The sequence below is a fragment of the Conger conger genome, chromosome 18, assembly GCF_963514075.1.
Source record: "Conger conger chromosome 18, fConCon1.1, whole genome shotgun sequence".
Classification (NCBI taxonomy): domain Eukaryota; kingdom Metazoa; phylum Chordata; class Actinopteri; order Anguilliformes; family Congridae; genus Conger; species Conger conger.
Genome location: NC_083777.1, coordinates 13,046,204 through 13,061,469, shown reverse-complemented (window position 1 = coordinate 13,061,469; position 15,266 = coordinate 13,046,204). Strand labels below are relative to the sequence as shown.

Sequence of the window (15,266 nt, the reverse complement as noted above, 5' to 3'; positions counted from 1 at the left end):
TGTATGTCTCTCTGTACACCTGGTGTAGGCTAACAGGTCGCTCTGTAAACATGGTGTAGGCTAAAAGGTCTCGCTGTACACCTGGTGACGATTAACAGGTCTCTCTGTACCCCTGGCTTAGGCTAACAGGTCTCTCTGTACACCTGCCGTAGGCTAACATGTCTCTCTGTACACATGGTGTAGCCGGGCTTGATGAAGTGCGATTAGCTTCCGCAAACAAACTCCTGATCCCCTGAGTGAAAAAGCCTTGCAGCGATACCATGTCTGGAATGTTCTGGCTGCCTGCCACATAAACACGCCATCTTAATGCAGAACTACTGTTTACGAGTTTGGTTTTCAACACACACGTATGATGGACTGAATTATGTGCCTATATTGAGCTTTTCAGGGACATCAGACGCATTAGAGTGAGGCACTCACTGCCAGAGAAGGGAAGTCCACAGTTGCAGCCGTGTTTATTGCCTCTATAGAACCTGTGCATCGCCTGCTTGGGTGATGTGCAGCGGTCAACTTTCACCAGAATGGTCACCAAACATCATCTGAAGCAGAGAGGGATCCACTTAAACTGGACTAGGGGTCAGGGTGATAGATGTCCCCACTGGACTGAGGGATCTTGGTGGTTAAACTGGACTGGGGGGCAAGATGATAGATGTGCACACCAGACTCCTGGATCTTGGTGATTAACCTGGACTAAGGGGGCCAGGAAGATAGATGTGCTCACCGGACTCCGCAGGATCTGGGTGACCCGTTTCTTCTGGTCCATCATGTTGTAGTCCTGCCTCAGGTCCGGCGACATGTTTCGGGCGCGGAGGTACTCCGGGTCGTTCTCATCGATGCGGTCGAAGTACCTCTCCTTGTGGCCCACGGAGGGCTGGGGAGGGGTCGTCACCACCCCCTGATTGGCATCTGCACTCATGGCCTGAACTCTGTTTGGCTCTGACCTTCAGCTGTGATGGGAGGAGAGGGAGGGAGAGGGAGAGGGAGAAAGAGCGATTAGCACAGTCAGTGCAGAAACAGCACCTTCACACATGCACACAAATTTATTTCAGCAGTCATTCATATTCGGAGGAAAAAATGTCATGCTGTCTGGTCGAATTATGAACTATCAACGTTCAGAGAATAGAAACTCAATAAGAAAGTCAGTGGAATTTCTGAAGGAAGAAAAACATATAATTACACTTGTAACTTTTATTTATATTCATTAAAAAAAAGTGAGTGACACAGTCTTCAAGTGTAAGGAAGAGTGCTATACCGTAGGTCTAACTGCTGAATAATAGACTATGAGGCGAACAATATCACTGTTGTAACTAAAACAGTAAAGCTATTAGGCCAGACACACTGGTTTAACCACTATGGGGACATTTAAGTGAAATGGCAGTGGGGAAATAAAGGTATCATTTGTGTGTCCAGTTCGAAAGGCGGATAAAGAAACCGGCTGAACGTCTCCAAGCCTTGTGAGTACGAGTCTGTTGGCAAGAGCACAGCTGCACATTCTGTCTAAATCACTGGCGACTCTCCTCCGATACTCACAACAGAGTCATTATGCCAACGCGTTTCCAAGTGCGCAGGATTCCCGAGAGTACAACAAAAACACAAAACAGAGGACATCAGTATGTTCCCAAAATCTCTGGCTCGCTACGGTTCTCTCTCCATGCTGGGGATCTGGAATTTGAAATGTAAAAGTTCTTCGGCAAACATCATTACCGTTAAACCAGAACCAGGCCAGACCGGCTGCCTCAAAGCCAGAGAGACGTGGTTTTGAACCTGAACCAGGCTCCCTCTCTCTTTTGATGTTGGAGAGCCACCTTCACCACAGTTTCCCCAGCACCAGCCACAGGTTCCCCAGATCATCCGCTTCATTAAAGCTGCCCAAACGTGATTTCACTTTCACTCGATTCAACAGAGTCAAGTCCAGGCATCACATTTCCTCTCTGCGGTTAAACCACATAACCCATTCTGCAGGGAGTAGATTTTTAAAGCAGGTTCTTCAACTCCCCAAAAAAACTAAACAAAAAGAGCACCCCTGGCAGATAGGCAATGATAAGAAACAGCAGAAAGTGTAAGAAACATCAATACACGATGGCAGCATTCGTCCATTAGTTCAACACATACGAATTACCGTGAATACCATTCAGTTCATTTCTATACATCAGCAGGTTGCCAGTATCAAACTTAAGCACAATCAAATCAAACATCCGACCTTTCTTATATCTCCAGGAAGTGCCGGACGAGCCCCCGGTCACAAGACATAGCACGCTCTTTTCCCAGCGGGACTTGAGAAGGGAAAGCGAAAATGAGAAAGAGGCGGCGAGGCGTTTATTCCCTTCCCCACTGCTTGCCGGTAAACCCTATTCCACAGGCCGCAACCTGCCGATAACAGGCTCAGCTGCCGCTTAACACTCCAACGACCGCAGATTTCAACAGCTGTGTGTGTGCGTGTGCACGCCTGCGCACAGTGAGAGAGGGCATGTGTGTGTGTGTGTTTGTGACCGGCTTAATCCCCCCGCCGCTCTAACGCTACTGCTGTTGTCAAGCACGAGCAGACGCAGCCATTTCAATGGCCTTTCCCGGGCTAAGCTAACGGCAGGCTAACGGCAACGAAGACACCCTCTGTGCACTGCCCGTGAAGTGGAAAGACCACAATACACAATAAGGGGTGTCGGTTACTGCAGTTTCCATTCGGCTACAAAGGCTAGGAGCCCCGGCACGGTAGCCATGTGGGAATAATAAATATTTAAAGCGGGCTGAATTTAATTTATTACCCAGAGGGCCAGAGCTGACCAGAGCTGCCCTCAGTGCTTTCATGGGTCAGTTCCTTATACTCTGCTCGCACTGTGCAAACTCTATTACCCCATTTCCTCTGTCAACAGCACCCATTACGGAGAAATATAACTGCCACTCACAACCTGGGCAAACTGCACCCCTCAGATATTGACAACAGTGCCCCACATACATTTCAGAAAACTATATTACAAAATTATATTTAATATAAACATAAAAATTGTAGCATGACATGCAGTGACCCTTAGTAAGTCTTAATACAATTAAACTGCAAAAATCAGAGAATGTGAGAAATATTTTATTGAGAGATTTTATCACCCAGATCTGAGTGGCACGCTTATGCGCACTAAAGAGAATGTTCTAGCAGCGTAAACGTGTAACTGCTCCAGTGTGACCGGCACATTCGCAAGCTTTTATCCATGTTCACCCACTGTAGCCTTGCAACCTAAATATAGTGTCATCATCCTCAACATGAGACAGTGTAAACTGAATACCATGACAGTTAGATTTACTGGATATTTAACTTCAAAGAAGCAAGCGCAGGATCTGTGTTGTAATACAAAACATGATAATGGCTTTCGTGCATGAAGTCACACGGCTACTATACACAGTCCACTTCAAAAGCATCCACCATTTAGCTTGGCTGTGACAGAGCATTTCACATGTTAACGCATTAAAATATACGCTGGCTGAACTTGGTAAACTTGAATGGCTTCAGATCTTGTTTGTTTATATGACAGAGGAGCTGGGTTGAAGATTCCTCAGTGAAACAGAAAGCACTCCCAAGCACTGAAGCCATGTGTGTGTGCTACATGCTAACTGCTAACCTGCTCCCTACTCGGTAACCGCTAACCTGCTCCCTTCTCTCTAACTACTTACCATTTTAAAGAAAAAGAGATATGATAAATCACCCCCCCCCCCACCACACACACACACACACACACACACACACACACACACACACACACACACACACACATACAGAGCTAATAGGTTGGGCCATTTAATAACATGTTTCTAAAATGGCATTGCTATTCCTCCAGAAAACCACTAACTGGTTTAAAAGGCTTTGTTATGGTCAGGTGGGTTTTAATGCAGGTTTCAAATGATATGTAAGCGAGTAAAGCAAAGCTGCTGCCTCAGATCAAGTGTAACATAGATGGGCAGAATCTTCCGTTTACCTCTTCTGCCAAAAATGCTGCATTAAGAGTTATCAGCCTTTCTGTGAGTCAGCTTTCTGATAGCGGCTATAGCACATTGACCATTTTGCCAAGAAAAGATTGCCTGCCAGGATTTATTTACAGAGCTATTATTTCTGCTTCTCCCATGGAGAAATTTCTAGAACAATCTAAAATAACCAGGAGAGGGCTGTGTTAGATGAGGCAAACGTCCAGGAATGCAAATGTTTTACCCCTCAGAGGTATAATTGCTCAGAAATAACAAAAATGCCTCCGGGGATTCTTTTAACATTTGTTTTTGCATTTCGCAATAAAGCTATGTGACTTATTACAACTGATTTGCTTGAAATGAAATTGTTCTTCTCAGCAGCAGTGGAGGGTTTTTTAAACCGGCTGATTGATGTTCCTGGGCACTGGAGCAGTCGAAAAGCAAGACTGAGGACATGAGACAACCTCCAAGCTGGAATGAATGCAGCCAACACAGCATTATGCCATTTCCTTATGTAACAATTAGCAGTGGCGTCGCAGATAACACAGACCTCAGCCAACAAGGATAACATAGGCTGCAGCTAATGCAGATAACATGCTGCAGCTAACATGTATAACAGACTGCAACCTAAACTTCACGCACTGCTGAAGTAACATGTTAAAATGAGTAATAGAACAGTCAGACTAATAAGTATCATTGTTATTGCAATTATTCATGAATATTGCATTCAGAATGAAATCAGATGGAAATGTTCAGTCTTGTCTCAATGTGCAAGACCTGTAGAATTATGTGCTGTGATATATACTGCATAAATCTGAAAAGACGGTGCAATTATTTGGTTTCAGAACACAAGCCCAGAACCAGCTAACAAAACTGCAGCTGTGTTAAGAAATACATACGCAGAAGAAAACACACAATCATAAAACAAATGTCCATGCCTCAGGCCATAAAACGAAACCTCCAGCCAGCTAACAGATGTAGGCCTGTTTGTTTCCCTTCAGGGTAATTCTGATCAATGCCCAGTCAGAGCTCAGCCATCCCACTGTTCTTTTTAACTGGAACCATAATAAACTGCAGGCCATCATTACTGTAGTTTACCCACACCGCGCTGTGAACTCAAGCCAGGAGAGTCTCACAGAGGGTGAGGAAGAGCACAAACTTGCCCAAGCCCATGGATAGAGAGAGACAAGATAGAGAGAGAGCGAAAGAGAGAGAGACATCATAATGAATGTGTCGTGCGACAAATCAAGGTGTGCTGAAGATGTGTTTAGACTGCCAACGCACGGCAGGTGCCAACGGTCTCCTAGCCCTGGGCGGTCATCACAGGAGCAGTCAACGAGGAAACGATCAGAGAAACTATGTAGTCTGAGTGCCAATGTCACATGCTCAGAAAATGAGCCTCTGAGCCAATGTTTAGCGTCTGCATGACGCAACTCTCAGTTCACCGACAGGACCTCTATTGTGCTCTTTGTAATTTACGTTCAGTTCTCTGAACTGTCTGCTAGATTTTAGCATTAATATCACCAAGATATTGATATGTCTCTGCTAAAAGACAACAAACAGAACATTCCAGAGGGTCTAAATACAGTGACTTCAACATGATAATCTTGGAATGAATAACTGCGCCAAGATTCGACTAAAACAAACCTCAAAATCTTCATGGAACGGAGGTCCAGCTAAATAACAGCACATTTGGTCTGCAGCACTTATTTATTTCCTTAATGCGATCCCGAAGTCACCTTTTATGAATATCAGCACATAAACCACCCACTTAACGACAAACTGCCAAGACATTCCGGCATGAAATAAAGAGCCAAACTAACTGGCGCACCAGCACCATAACCTCCAATGGTAAGCGAGGAGTCCATGTTGCCACTCCTTTGATGTCTGAACTGTGCCAGGGTACAACAAAGCAACAGAGACGCACTGTAAACAGCACTTTGCATGAGCCTGTGACATAAAGCACTGAAATGGATAACTGAATAATGTGCTCTCTCGACAGTGCTGCTCGTAAACGCAGGGGCAGCAGGAGCTGTTGAGGTTTACACAAGAACCGCGCCGTTAGCCGACAACGCGGCCTGCGGTTATCAGGGGTCATGCAACAGACCCGCTTCTACACGCCATGGCTGATAGACTGACCTATGGTTAATCTGACGCACACACACACACACACACACACACACACACACACACACATACAGCTTTCCACAGGCACCCATTAGCACACGCACAGGAAGTAGCCTCCCAGGAAGCGGGTGCGAGCCACATCCCTTTCCCCCTGTCCGACAGCAGCCTGCATGCATGCCAGCGTCTGTGTGCAGTGGGGAGAGTCTGCCAGCATCCAAACAAACTTTTACAACATCATTCTCACCCTGTTTATTAGGCTCCTGTAAAAAATTGATTTTCTCATGAGGCTCCAAAGATCTGTGTCTAGATAAAACCGAATCAACAGCACTTCAAAGGAGGAACACATTTTGTTCTTCCCACAACACAACAATATTACAGTCTGTGCAAGGATGTGATGTCACTTTCATTGGACCCTAAAACCATAATCACACATACTGATACTGATACAAAACAAAACACCAATAGCATAATAGATTGGTACTTCCTAGGAGCACAGAAAACCAGACAGGACCATTTTAAATATGGATTCAGCTTCAACTAAAAAAGCAGAATCAATAAAATAAACGTAACATTTTTAAAATCTTATAATGGCAACAAAAAAGAAATTCTGCACAGCAGCCAGATAGGCAAAAGTTAATCCCCTGGCACACACATACAACCACAATTCACACTCTCCATTTCATCATTTATTTAAGCCTTCTTTCAACATGACCTGCGGAATTGATGTTCACAAATGAACAGTGGTCCACGAGCATGTTAAAACAATGTTTCTCAAGCCTGTAACTGAACATGAAAAGGTTTCAAACTGCCATCGATCAAAGATGGGCCAATCAATACTCCCAGCAAACATTTGAGCGGTTGTGTTGTAATCAGAAACCCATTACGGCATCATTAAAATGCGGAAATTATCCAAGTAATCAGAAACCACTCGACCCCACTTCAGTAGATAACCACTGCAGATACACTTCAGTCCGAATTCCAAAAAATATTTCTAAAACACAGATGCAGAATCTCAAACACAGTGAACTAGTTAGTTACTAATAGTTAGTTACTAATGTAAATTTAGATGTAGAAAACATGTCAAATGCAGAGCCTATTTTCAGCAGGCTTCATTAAGAGAGTGAATGATGAAAACACACACAGCATAACCAGCATTACCTGGACTCAGTTTGAACTCAGATTTCAATATGCATGCACTGTATATGGCACAGTTCATTTGCACAGTGAAAATGATGTTTAGTTTCTTCTCTACAGGAAATTGCCTTCTGCATCAACTACAGCAGCACTACACTCTCGGAAATTAACTGACAGTGGAGGTACAATTATGTGCCTCAAGGATCAACCCTGAAAGTACAGTAATGTTCTCTTTGGGCACAAATCAGTATGTTTTCCCAGCAAAAAAGGTACAAACCCCAGTGATAACTTTTAGGCACTTTTCGTACCTATATTTCTGTCTAGAGGCTGCATCGTCCAGCCCAACCCCTGAAGAAAAAGGCTGCAGTTACTCTGAGATATTGTGAGTTTAGTGCAATCTTCAGCCAAAGTTAATGGAGGAGGGGCGGGCACACATTCCGTACGGGGGCCCTCGGAAAACAAGATCAAAGACGTATTACTATCAGACATCTTTGTGACTGCTACGATAAAAAAAAAAAAAACGTTTTTCACAGCCCTCCTCTCCACACAAGCCTACAACCTCCACTTCTACCTCCCTGGTGACTCATCTGGTTTCATCTTAAAGACTGCGAAGAACAGAAAGCAGCTTGAGATCGGCCTTATGAGGAGGGGGTCTTAGAAGAGGGGCGAAAAGAGTTTCTCTTCCAGAAAGTCACTTTAAAAGCGACTTCGGAGCATAAACGGTCGTGCCGCGGCTGAATGCTGGCATTATACCAACGCTCCGCCGACCGCGTGAAACCCGAGGCTGTAAAAAACGGCCATTGTGTCCCGCGCCGCAGTAAAACTCTGGTCGCAGCTCTCGACTGACGAGCTGGGCTTCATTTGCAAACGAAAGGCTCTCTGGTCCCACCCACGCCTCCCGAGTTTCAGGAAATCACAGGGACAGCAGGACGTTTACCTACAGCTACACTCAGAGGCACTCTGACCTCATTGGCAGGCGTTCTTCCAGCTCAGTATCACTTACCCATGACCGAACGGCAATGCTGTAATGAAAGTGTTGGCCCGGTGAAGTCATTTCTTGTGGGACATTTCACCTAGTCACATGCAGTGACACATGCAAGTTTGTACCTGGCAACAAATTCCTTGGAACAAAAAGACTGATTTATCCTACAGCTCTTTATTTGACTGACATTTCAATCCAGGCATTTGAAAACTACATCCCACATGCAAAGCAGATGCACCCGGTCTCACTACAGTAAAAGTGTTCAACTTTACAGCCACTGTGTAAATATAGCGCGTGATGTTATGTCATATTGGGCGGGTAATATTGTGTGTAAAAGTCTCTGAGGGTCAAGGACAATCAGCGGCCTGTGTCTGGCAGAAAGGCGGACATAACAACAGTTTTATAATGGTCTCTATTGTAAGCGCACAATGTTCACAGTTGGCAGTCAGGGAAAATACACTTTCAAAAACCTGCGGTTCAGAGAACTGAGCGTTTCACGGTAAACGCGGCGTGCGTAGAAGCCAGAAACGTATTCTGGGAAAGGAGAGCATATCCATAGCTTTCCCAGACCTCCGCTGTCATGTTTGCTGCATTAAAACCCACAACTGCTCCAACGTTACGAGCCCAAAGTCGAGTTTGACACTTGGCTAGCCTATAAAAATGAAACGAGCCGGCCAAAGTTCAGCCAGAGCAGGGAACTTAAACTTGAATCCTGGAGGCTCGTTGTTGCGTCTGATTTCCTTATGCGTTCCTGTTCCTGCACGACGTAAGTCAATCGATTAAGTTCAGGCAGAAGTTTGGTCACAGACAGTCCAACACGTTGTTCACTTCGGGCAGCCTTGTAGCAGTCGGCACGTTTCTTTAAGGGGGGTGCGCAGCGTGAACAGGCCCACGCGGATGTGTGGGGGAAAGGGAACTCCGCGTGGGAAACGCTTCCTGACTCCAGTGGGAGTGCTTCTCTCTGAGCCGAATGCTCTCCACAGATTCAAAACGGCTTTTGTATGACTATACAAACACAGGGCCATATCGTATCATAATAAAGTACATTTTCATAAGTACGTAAGTTTCAGTAAAAATGCAATGAATCTGACTGCGTTCACACCAACTGCTGTACAATCTTGCGCTCTCCAACTCGGGTGGTTTTGGGAAGTCGTTAGATTTTAAACATTCCCATCTGTATCCGTGTATTATGGTCATAAAAGCCATTGCGAAGTACATTTGTGCTTTAATACCCCTTTGACGGAAAAGGGCAATAAATCACTTCACTGTGATTTCAGGGAACGCAACGTATAGAATTTTAAATCAACAGATGATGCAACAATCAGTTAGGATGCCTGCAATGTTGCCCTTATTTTCTCAAGACAGGCTGCTTTCCGTCAGGATAACACTATCAGTTCCCACACTCACCGGAAAACACCGGAGTGTGTTATTATAGAGTAAGCTATTACCCACTTATTTTTTTCTCATATGGACGAATGCCTGTAAATGATCCGAACTGTTCAATTGCCTTTTCATGCACAGACTGGTGTATTTTAATGGAACTGACACGTGGTTGATAATGTAGGAATCTACTGTAAAGTGTACAGTGCATACATGCCGTACATGCATTCTTCCGGTTATTTCTTATACACAAGTTTTCCACCCTTTTCACATTTTCATAGTCAGAAAAACACCAGTTTTTGCATTTCCTGCCTGTTGGGACTTGGGACCCAGCTTCTCTCAGTGGAATCAAAGTCGGGACAATGCAGGAACTCACCCAAGTCAACAAACGCGTACTAGAGAAAAGTTCAAGTTCAAGACCAAGGAGCTGGAGTTCTCCATACCGCTATCCCAACTGCGCCGTTATGCTGGCCCTGAAAGACCACCTTCTCTTCCCTTTTCCCCAGACAGTGCTCAGCTTCTCAGTGTCCTCCAGAAACTCAGATGTGACATGAAGTTAGCACAAGTTAGCCAGTGGACAAGCTGGGTCTGGATTCAATTATATTTAGACCATATCATATTCATGTTAAAGATGTGCTAATGTCTTTCAGGCATATTGAAGGTACAACGTGCTCCAACTCACAACTAACTTAGTGAATCAGAATCATCTCTGCGACAGAGAGTAAATTTGTTTGTCCTCGAGCAGAAATTTCCCCCTCAGGGTAAGACTAGAGCCCAGTGAATGACAAAAACTGATCCACAGAGAGAATTAGTGACTCGGTTCTAGGAAACGGGATGGAGTCTGTCCGTATGACTGATGTCGCTGCAGACCGCTTGGCCCTGCAGCTCTTCCCACGTCCCCTGGAGTCAGCCATCCCGGGTTTCCGTGGAAACCCGACTCGTGCACATGCACAGTCTGTTCGTGAGATCGATGGCTGGAGAAAAGCAGGCAGATGTTCCGAGTTATGAATGGGTGCCGTGTTCAAAAAGAACGGCCATCGATAAGCAAGAACCCATTCGCACATGTTTTAGGTCATGATACCAAAAGATTAGTCGCTAGAATGCTTCACGTGCTTTTCTCTTAAATGCATTAAAACCGAAAAACAGATAATGCGTATGTATGCGGAGCACCAATCCAAGCCCATGTGGGCAGACTGATGACATCACTCCTCAGTAGACTGCAGATGACAGCAGGACAGCAGTCTCTTTGGGAGAAGGTCCCAGTGATTTCCCCAGCATACGGTGTGGGTTTGGATGATGTCATCAACATTCCACATAGAACACTTCACACACCAATCTACACAAACGTAAAATGTCTAAAACATTGGGCCAGGCTGAAAACTGCCGAAAACACAAGCACACAGTTTGTAGCATAAGCTTCGGTTCACGGCAGAGAAACCAGTACGCATATACTGCGTGGTGTAGAACAGCCTAATCCCCTTCATGGTAACATTAATATGTTACCATAGGAACAGTACAGGTTGACCCATATAAAACTGACATGCAGTACCACGATGAGAAATATATGATAATGGTCTGAGTTGTCAAATTCACAGATCAGCCCAGGATAGCCAAGCGTATGCCATGGGTAGGTTAGAGTTATCCAGACCCTTTCTCTTTAAAAATGTACACAGAGTGCCAGCCTGTGTCATTGAATGAAAAATATAATCTTGTTCGGTAAATATACCATGTATAATTAGCAGATGCATACAGGAATGAACCGATGCACGCACAAGCGTGTAATTGTGTCATTATTCACACAATTACCACACACACACACACACACACACACACACACACACACACACACACACACCTTTCACTTATTAGCTAGACAGTTGAATACATCAACATGGCAATTAAGTGTTTTGTGCAAATGATCATACTGTAAAATTCATAGCTGTGATTAATTAGGTCTGGGCATCAAAAAACGCTGCTGCTCTCAGCCCTGTTAGGCTACATAATGATCCCGACGTCTTAAATAATAAATAACATCTTTCTCCAGCATAATTTCCCCCTTCAGGCTTTGTACACAGCAATAATAGATGACTTGGTTCACTGTCCCATTGTGCAATCATGCTACGGTACTGCAGTATAGACTATTATCCACAAACAACAACAACCAACAGCAATGTGGAATGACTTCAATGAGATCCAAACAGAGCTAGGGTAAAATCACAACTTTTTCCAAATCAATTTTAATTAATTTTGGACATGAAATTAAAATTTAAGATACAGAAAACTTTAGTAAATGCACGCATGTATGTGGTTTTAGCAGCGGACAGTCTCTTCGGGCAAAAGCCATTTTCACCAATTCGCTTGCAAGCTCACAGATTTTCTTTCAAAACTTGACAGGTAACAGGAACAGAATGAACAAGACATGCTTTGAGAAACTGAGAATCTTTTGATCAAGACCATTAAGTTAAGCCATTTACCTGTCACAAAGAATCACTTGTTCAAAGACACGCTTGTTTCTTCTTTTCTACCTTCATCTTTTCCGGTCAATGATTTTCCTTAGTGTGCTTTTTTTCTGCTGGCGGAACAACAAAGTTTTAAACTCTGTGTTTGTAAACATTTGCAGAAGTCAGACAGCTGGCGCAAATGGTAGATAATGAGGTGCAAAACAGCCAGAAGTATAAGGTACCATGATACCGCAGTAAGACTGAATTTTATGCAGCTACTTACAGGAGATTGCAAGCTGAACTATTGATGCTTCTCATTCACAACCTACGCATTTTTTATTGAAATTATACACAGGAATTGAATTCTAATCGCGGAGGTAGAAAGTTATGTGGTGAACGCTATCGAGTAAAATATCCTGGGCTTAAGCCTGAAGCATTATTTATATAATTTAACACCTGTTATAAAAGCATACAGAATATGATTTCTATTCATTTTTCTAATTAAACTGGTCCCAAACTAGGGAGTTATGTTGACAAAAAACACAGACCTTTTCTGTTCTTTCTCTCACGTGTGTCCTGGGGCCAGATATAACACCAACTAGAATAAAGTGTTTTACTATCAACTGTGTAACAAATGCAGGGAAAGCACTTGTGTCTTTCGGTGTATGCGCTAGCCTTAATTACAGGCGCGGTCGATATCTCGAAACCTGGTGGCTGCTGCAATCAAAGACCGGCACACGGATGAAAAATGGAGGGCATGTTTGGACTATGAGACCGAGCTGATGATGAAGCAGTAGGTTGTGCTTCAACTGAGCTCACAGGGCTGGAACCAGGCAGCCAATGGCTTAAATCACCAGGAGAACTTCAGTTAGATGAGGAGGAGAGAGGCTGAGCAGTTCTCACAGGGAGTCGCCCCCGTACACAAACCACCATCAGGTGTTCAGCGAGGGTGATGAAGTCATATGGACAGAACTGAATACAAAACCCAATGGCCGTTTTATACATAGTCCCACCCCATTTTAGGGGACCAAAAGTAATTAGACAGTTCACTTCTTAGCTGTTTCTGCTTAGTCACGTGTACTCTTCCTTAGTGTAGGTAGAAGAAAGCGTTCCATATCTAGTCTTGATTCAAGGCTTTGAATTGGCTTTGTCAACACGAGGACCAGAGTTGTGCCAATGACAGACAAGGAGGCCATTTTGAGGCTGCATTTTAACATATCATAGTCATACTCATTTTCATTATTTAATTTAAAACCCAAAGTAAATATCAAGTTATCACCAACTGTGGCTCAGTTAGCATCATTTCACCTGAAAGGCCAGTTCTGAGAGAACAACAGCAGAGGCTTTGAAACGACCACGGCTCGTGCAGCTCACACAGGAAGTGCTCGCCGGTGCTGGTCTCAGAGAGATGATAAATCGAAAAAGTTGACTTCCTGACAGGAAGCTGTGTCCCTCTGCTGCATCCAGGCACCAGGCCAAGACTCTCCCTCTCTTCTGGGAGAGAGTGAGGGAGAGATAGAGCTCACCATTGTATGGGAGATAAAGGGTGTAGCAGGGTATGATCCAAACAGCGAGAGGGGCTGGTTGTAATCATAATGTTTAATGTAACTGATGTACAATCATATACGCACACACTGTCCTATTCATTGGAAACCTCCAAATGAACATCATATCATGCCTGCTGAACACCCTAGTTAAAGGATTTCAAAACAGGTAGTTCAAATAAAAATGGTTTCATATCACTGTGTGACAGCAAAGGCAAGTATGTGAGACAGATTCATGAACCATAATATCACTTATTTTTCCTTCCAAAACAGTAAAAAAGAATTGGAGCACAATCCATGGCAACACGTGACATATCACACAAAAACAGAAAATGGACATTCAAATGTTTTTTTAAAAATCTCAAAATACTGAAAGAATAAACTGCAATAACTATTTGCTCAAGCAGATGAGCATCAACAATGCGTGAAAACAGACACTCTCGACATACATTACACCCATATCCTTCTCCATTCCTACCTCTAAGTCAGAGCTTAAAATGAAACATTCACCTCACCTGACAGCGACAGCAGACAGGTGCCTGTACCAATAGCTCGGCGTACATAAATCTAGGCCTCAGAAACCGCGAGTGATTTATAGAGCTTACACATATGCAAAGGCCAGAGATTAAAACGGCTCGTCTGTTAGAGCGCGGCTGGTGCTCCTGCCAGGCGGTGGGTGGGGATTCGTAAGCCTCCATCGCGGGGAGACCTGACTGCTGGTGGGTCCCGCTGCCCCCGCTTATCTCCCGCACAGACTCCCTGTCCTTCCTCTGTCCTCCCCGAGACAACCCGTCCTGCTCTCCGCGCCGCCGTCCGCTAATCGCCTGCTTCGCGACGCTTATCTTAGCAGTCAGAACACTGGGTCAAAGGTCACCTGCCACCCCCGCGCACCCCGACGTCTCGACCCCGCCCGTCCGTTTCCTTGACGGCCAATGGGGAGGGACCGGGGGGGACGGGCTCCCCCGCTGCTAAACGAGCTCGTTTCCATATGCGGGAGAGCGCTAGGCCAGGATCTGAGAGCTGAAGCTGGGACTCGTAGAAGGGCTGTCCTCACAACAACGCTGCCTGACACAATGGCACGACTGTCCTTCGTATTTATCAAATAAATAAGAACGATAAACATTTTAATATGAAACCGAGGATGGTGTCAACAGTCACGCAGATTGCTTCAGCTTTAAAAGAGGATTTACGCTGTGCTTGGCTGGCCTCCCATTACGTCTGGAGGTCAGCCAACGGCTTTCTGAACTGGCTCGGAACCAAGGAACGAGGAGTAACTGACACTCACTCGGACTGACGGACACGTTCTGATTCCCCCTCTCCTGTCTCGCCGAGAGCTTCGTGGAGTAACGTCTAGCTCTGGCCTGACAACTGCCATTATTCTCACTGTACTTCAGTCAATGCGCAGCACACAACAAAAACACAATAAACACAAAACACATGGCCTAGCTAATAAATAATAGGCTTAGAAAGCCTTTGGTAGCTGACAGTAGCTGTGACTAGGCAGGGTTGCCATGCCGACTGAGACCCTCCCTCCCTCCTAAGGCAGCTGTCCTGCATAATTCAGCTGCCTCTACATCAGAAATGGGTTCACACCTGCAACATTAGGTCCATTTACATCAGCAAGCAATATATTTACTCATTTACCTGCTGGGCAATGGATAGCCAAAGGTTTTGGACATCCAATTACATTACATAGCTGTGTCTAAATAA

General features: G+C 44.7%; 1 protein-coding gene across 4 annotated transcripts in view; it reads right to left on the bottom strand.

Moving 5' to 3' along the window:
• The window catches only part of LOC133117950 (gamma-adducin-like), a 67,086-nt gene that overhangs the window by 29,845 nt on the left and 21,975 nt on the right, over nt 1–15,266 (bottom strand). For 3 of the 4 annotated variants that reach the window (XM_061227480.1, XM_061227482.1, XM_061227479.1), the window contains one exon: nt 722–947. In XM_061227480.1, the coding sequence (XP_061083464.1) occupies nt 722–916 (195 nt within the window). In that variant the 5' untranslated portion in view covers nt 917–947. Of the gene's footprint in view, nt 1–721; nt 948–2,200; nt 2,379–15,266 lie in introns of those variants that run through there. The other variant, XM_061227481.1, reaches the window with a different exon arrangement.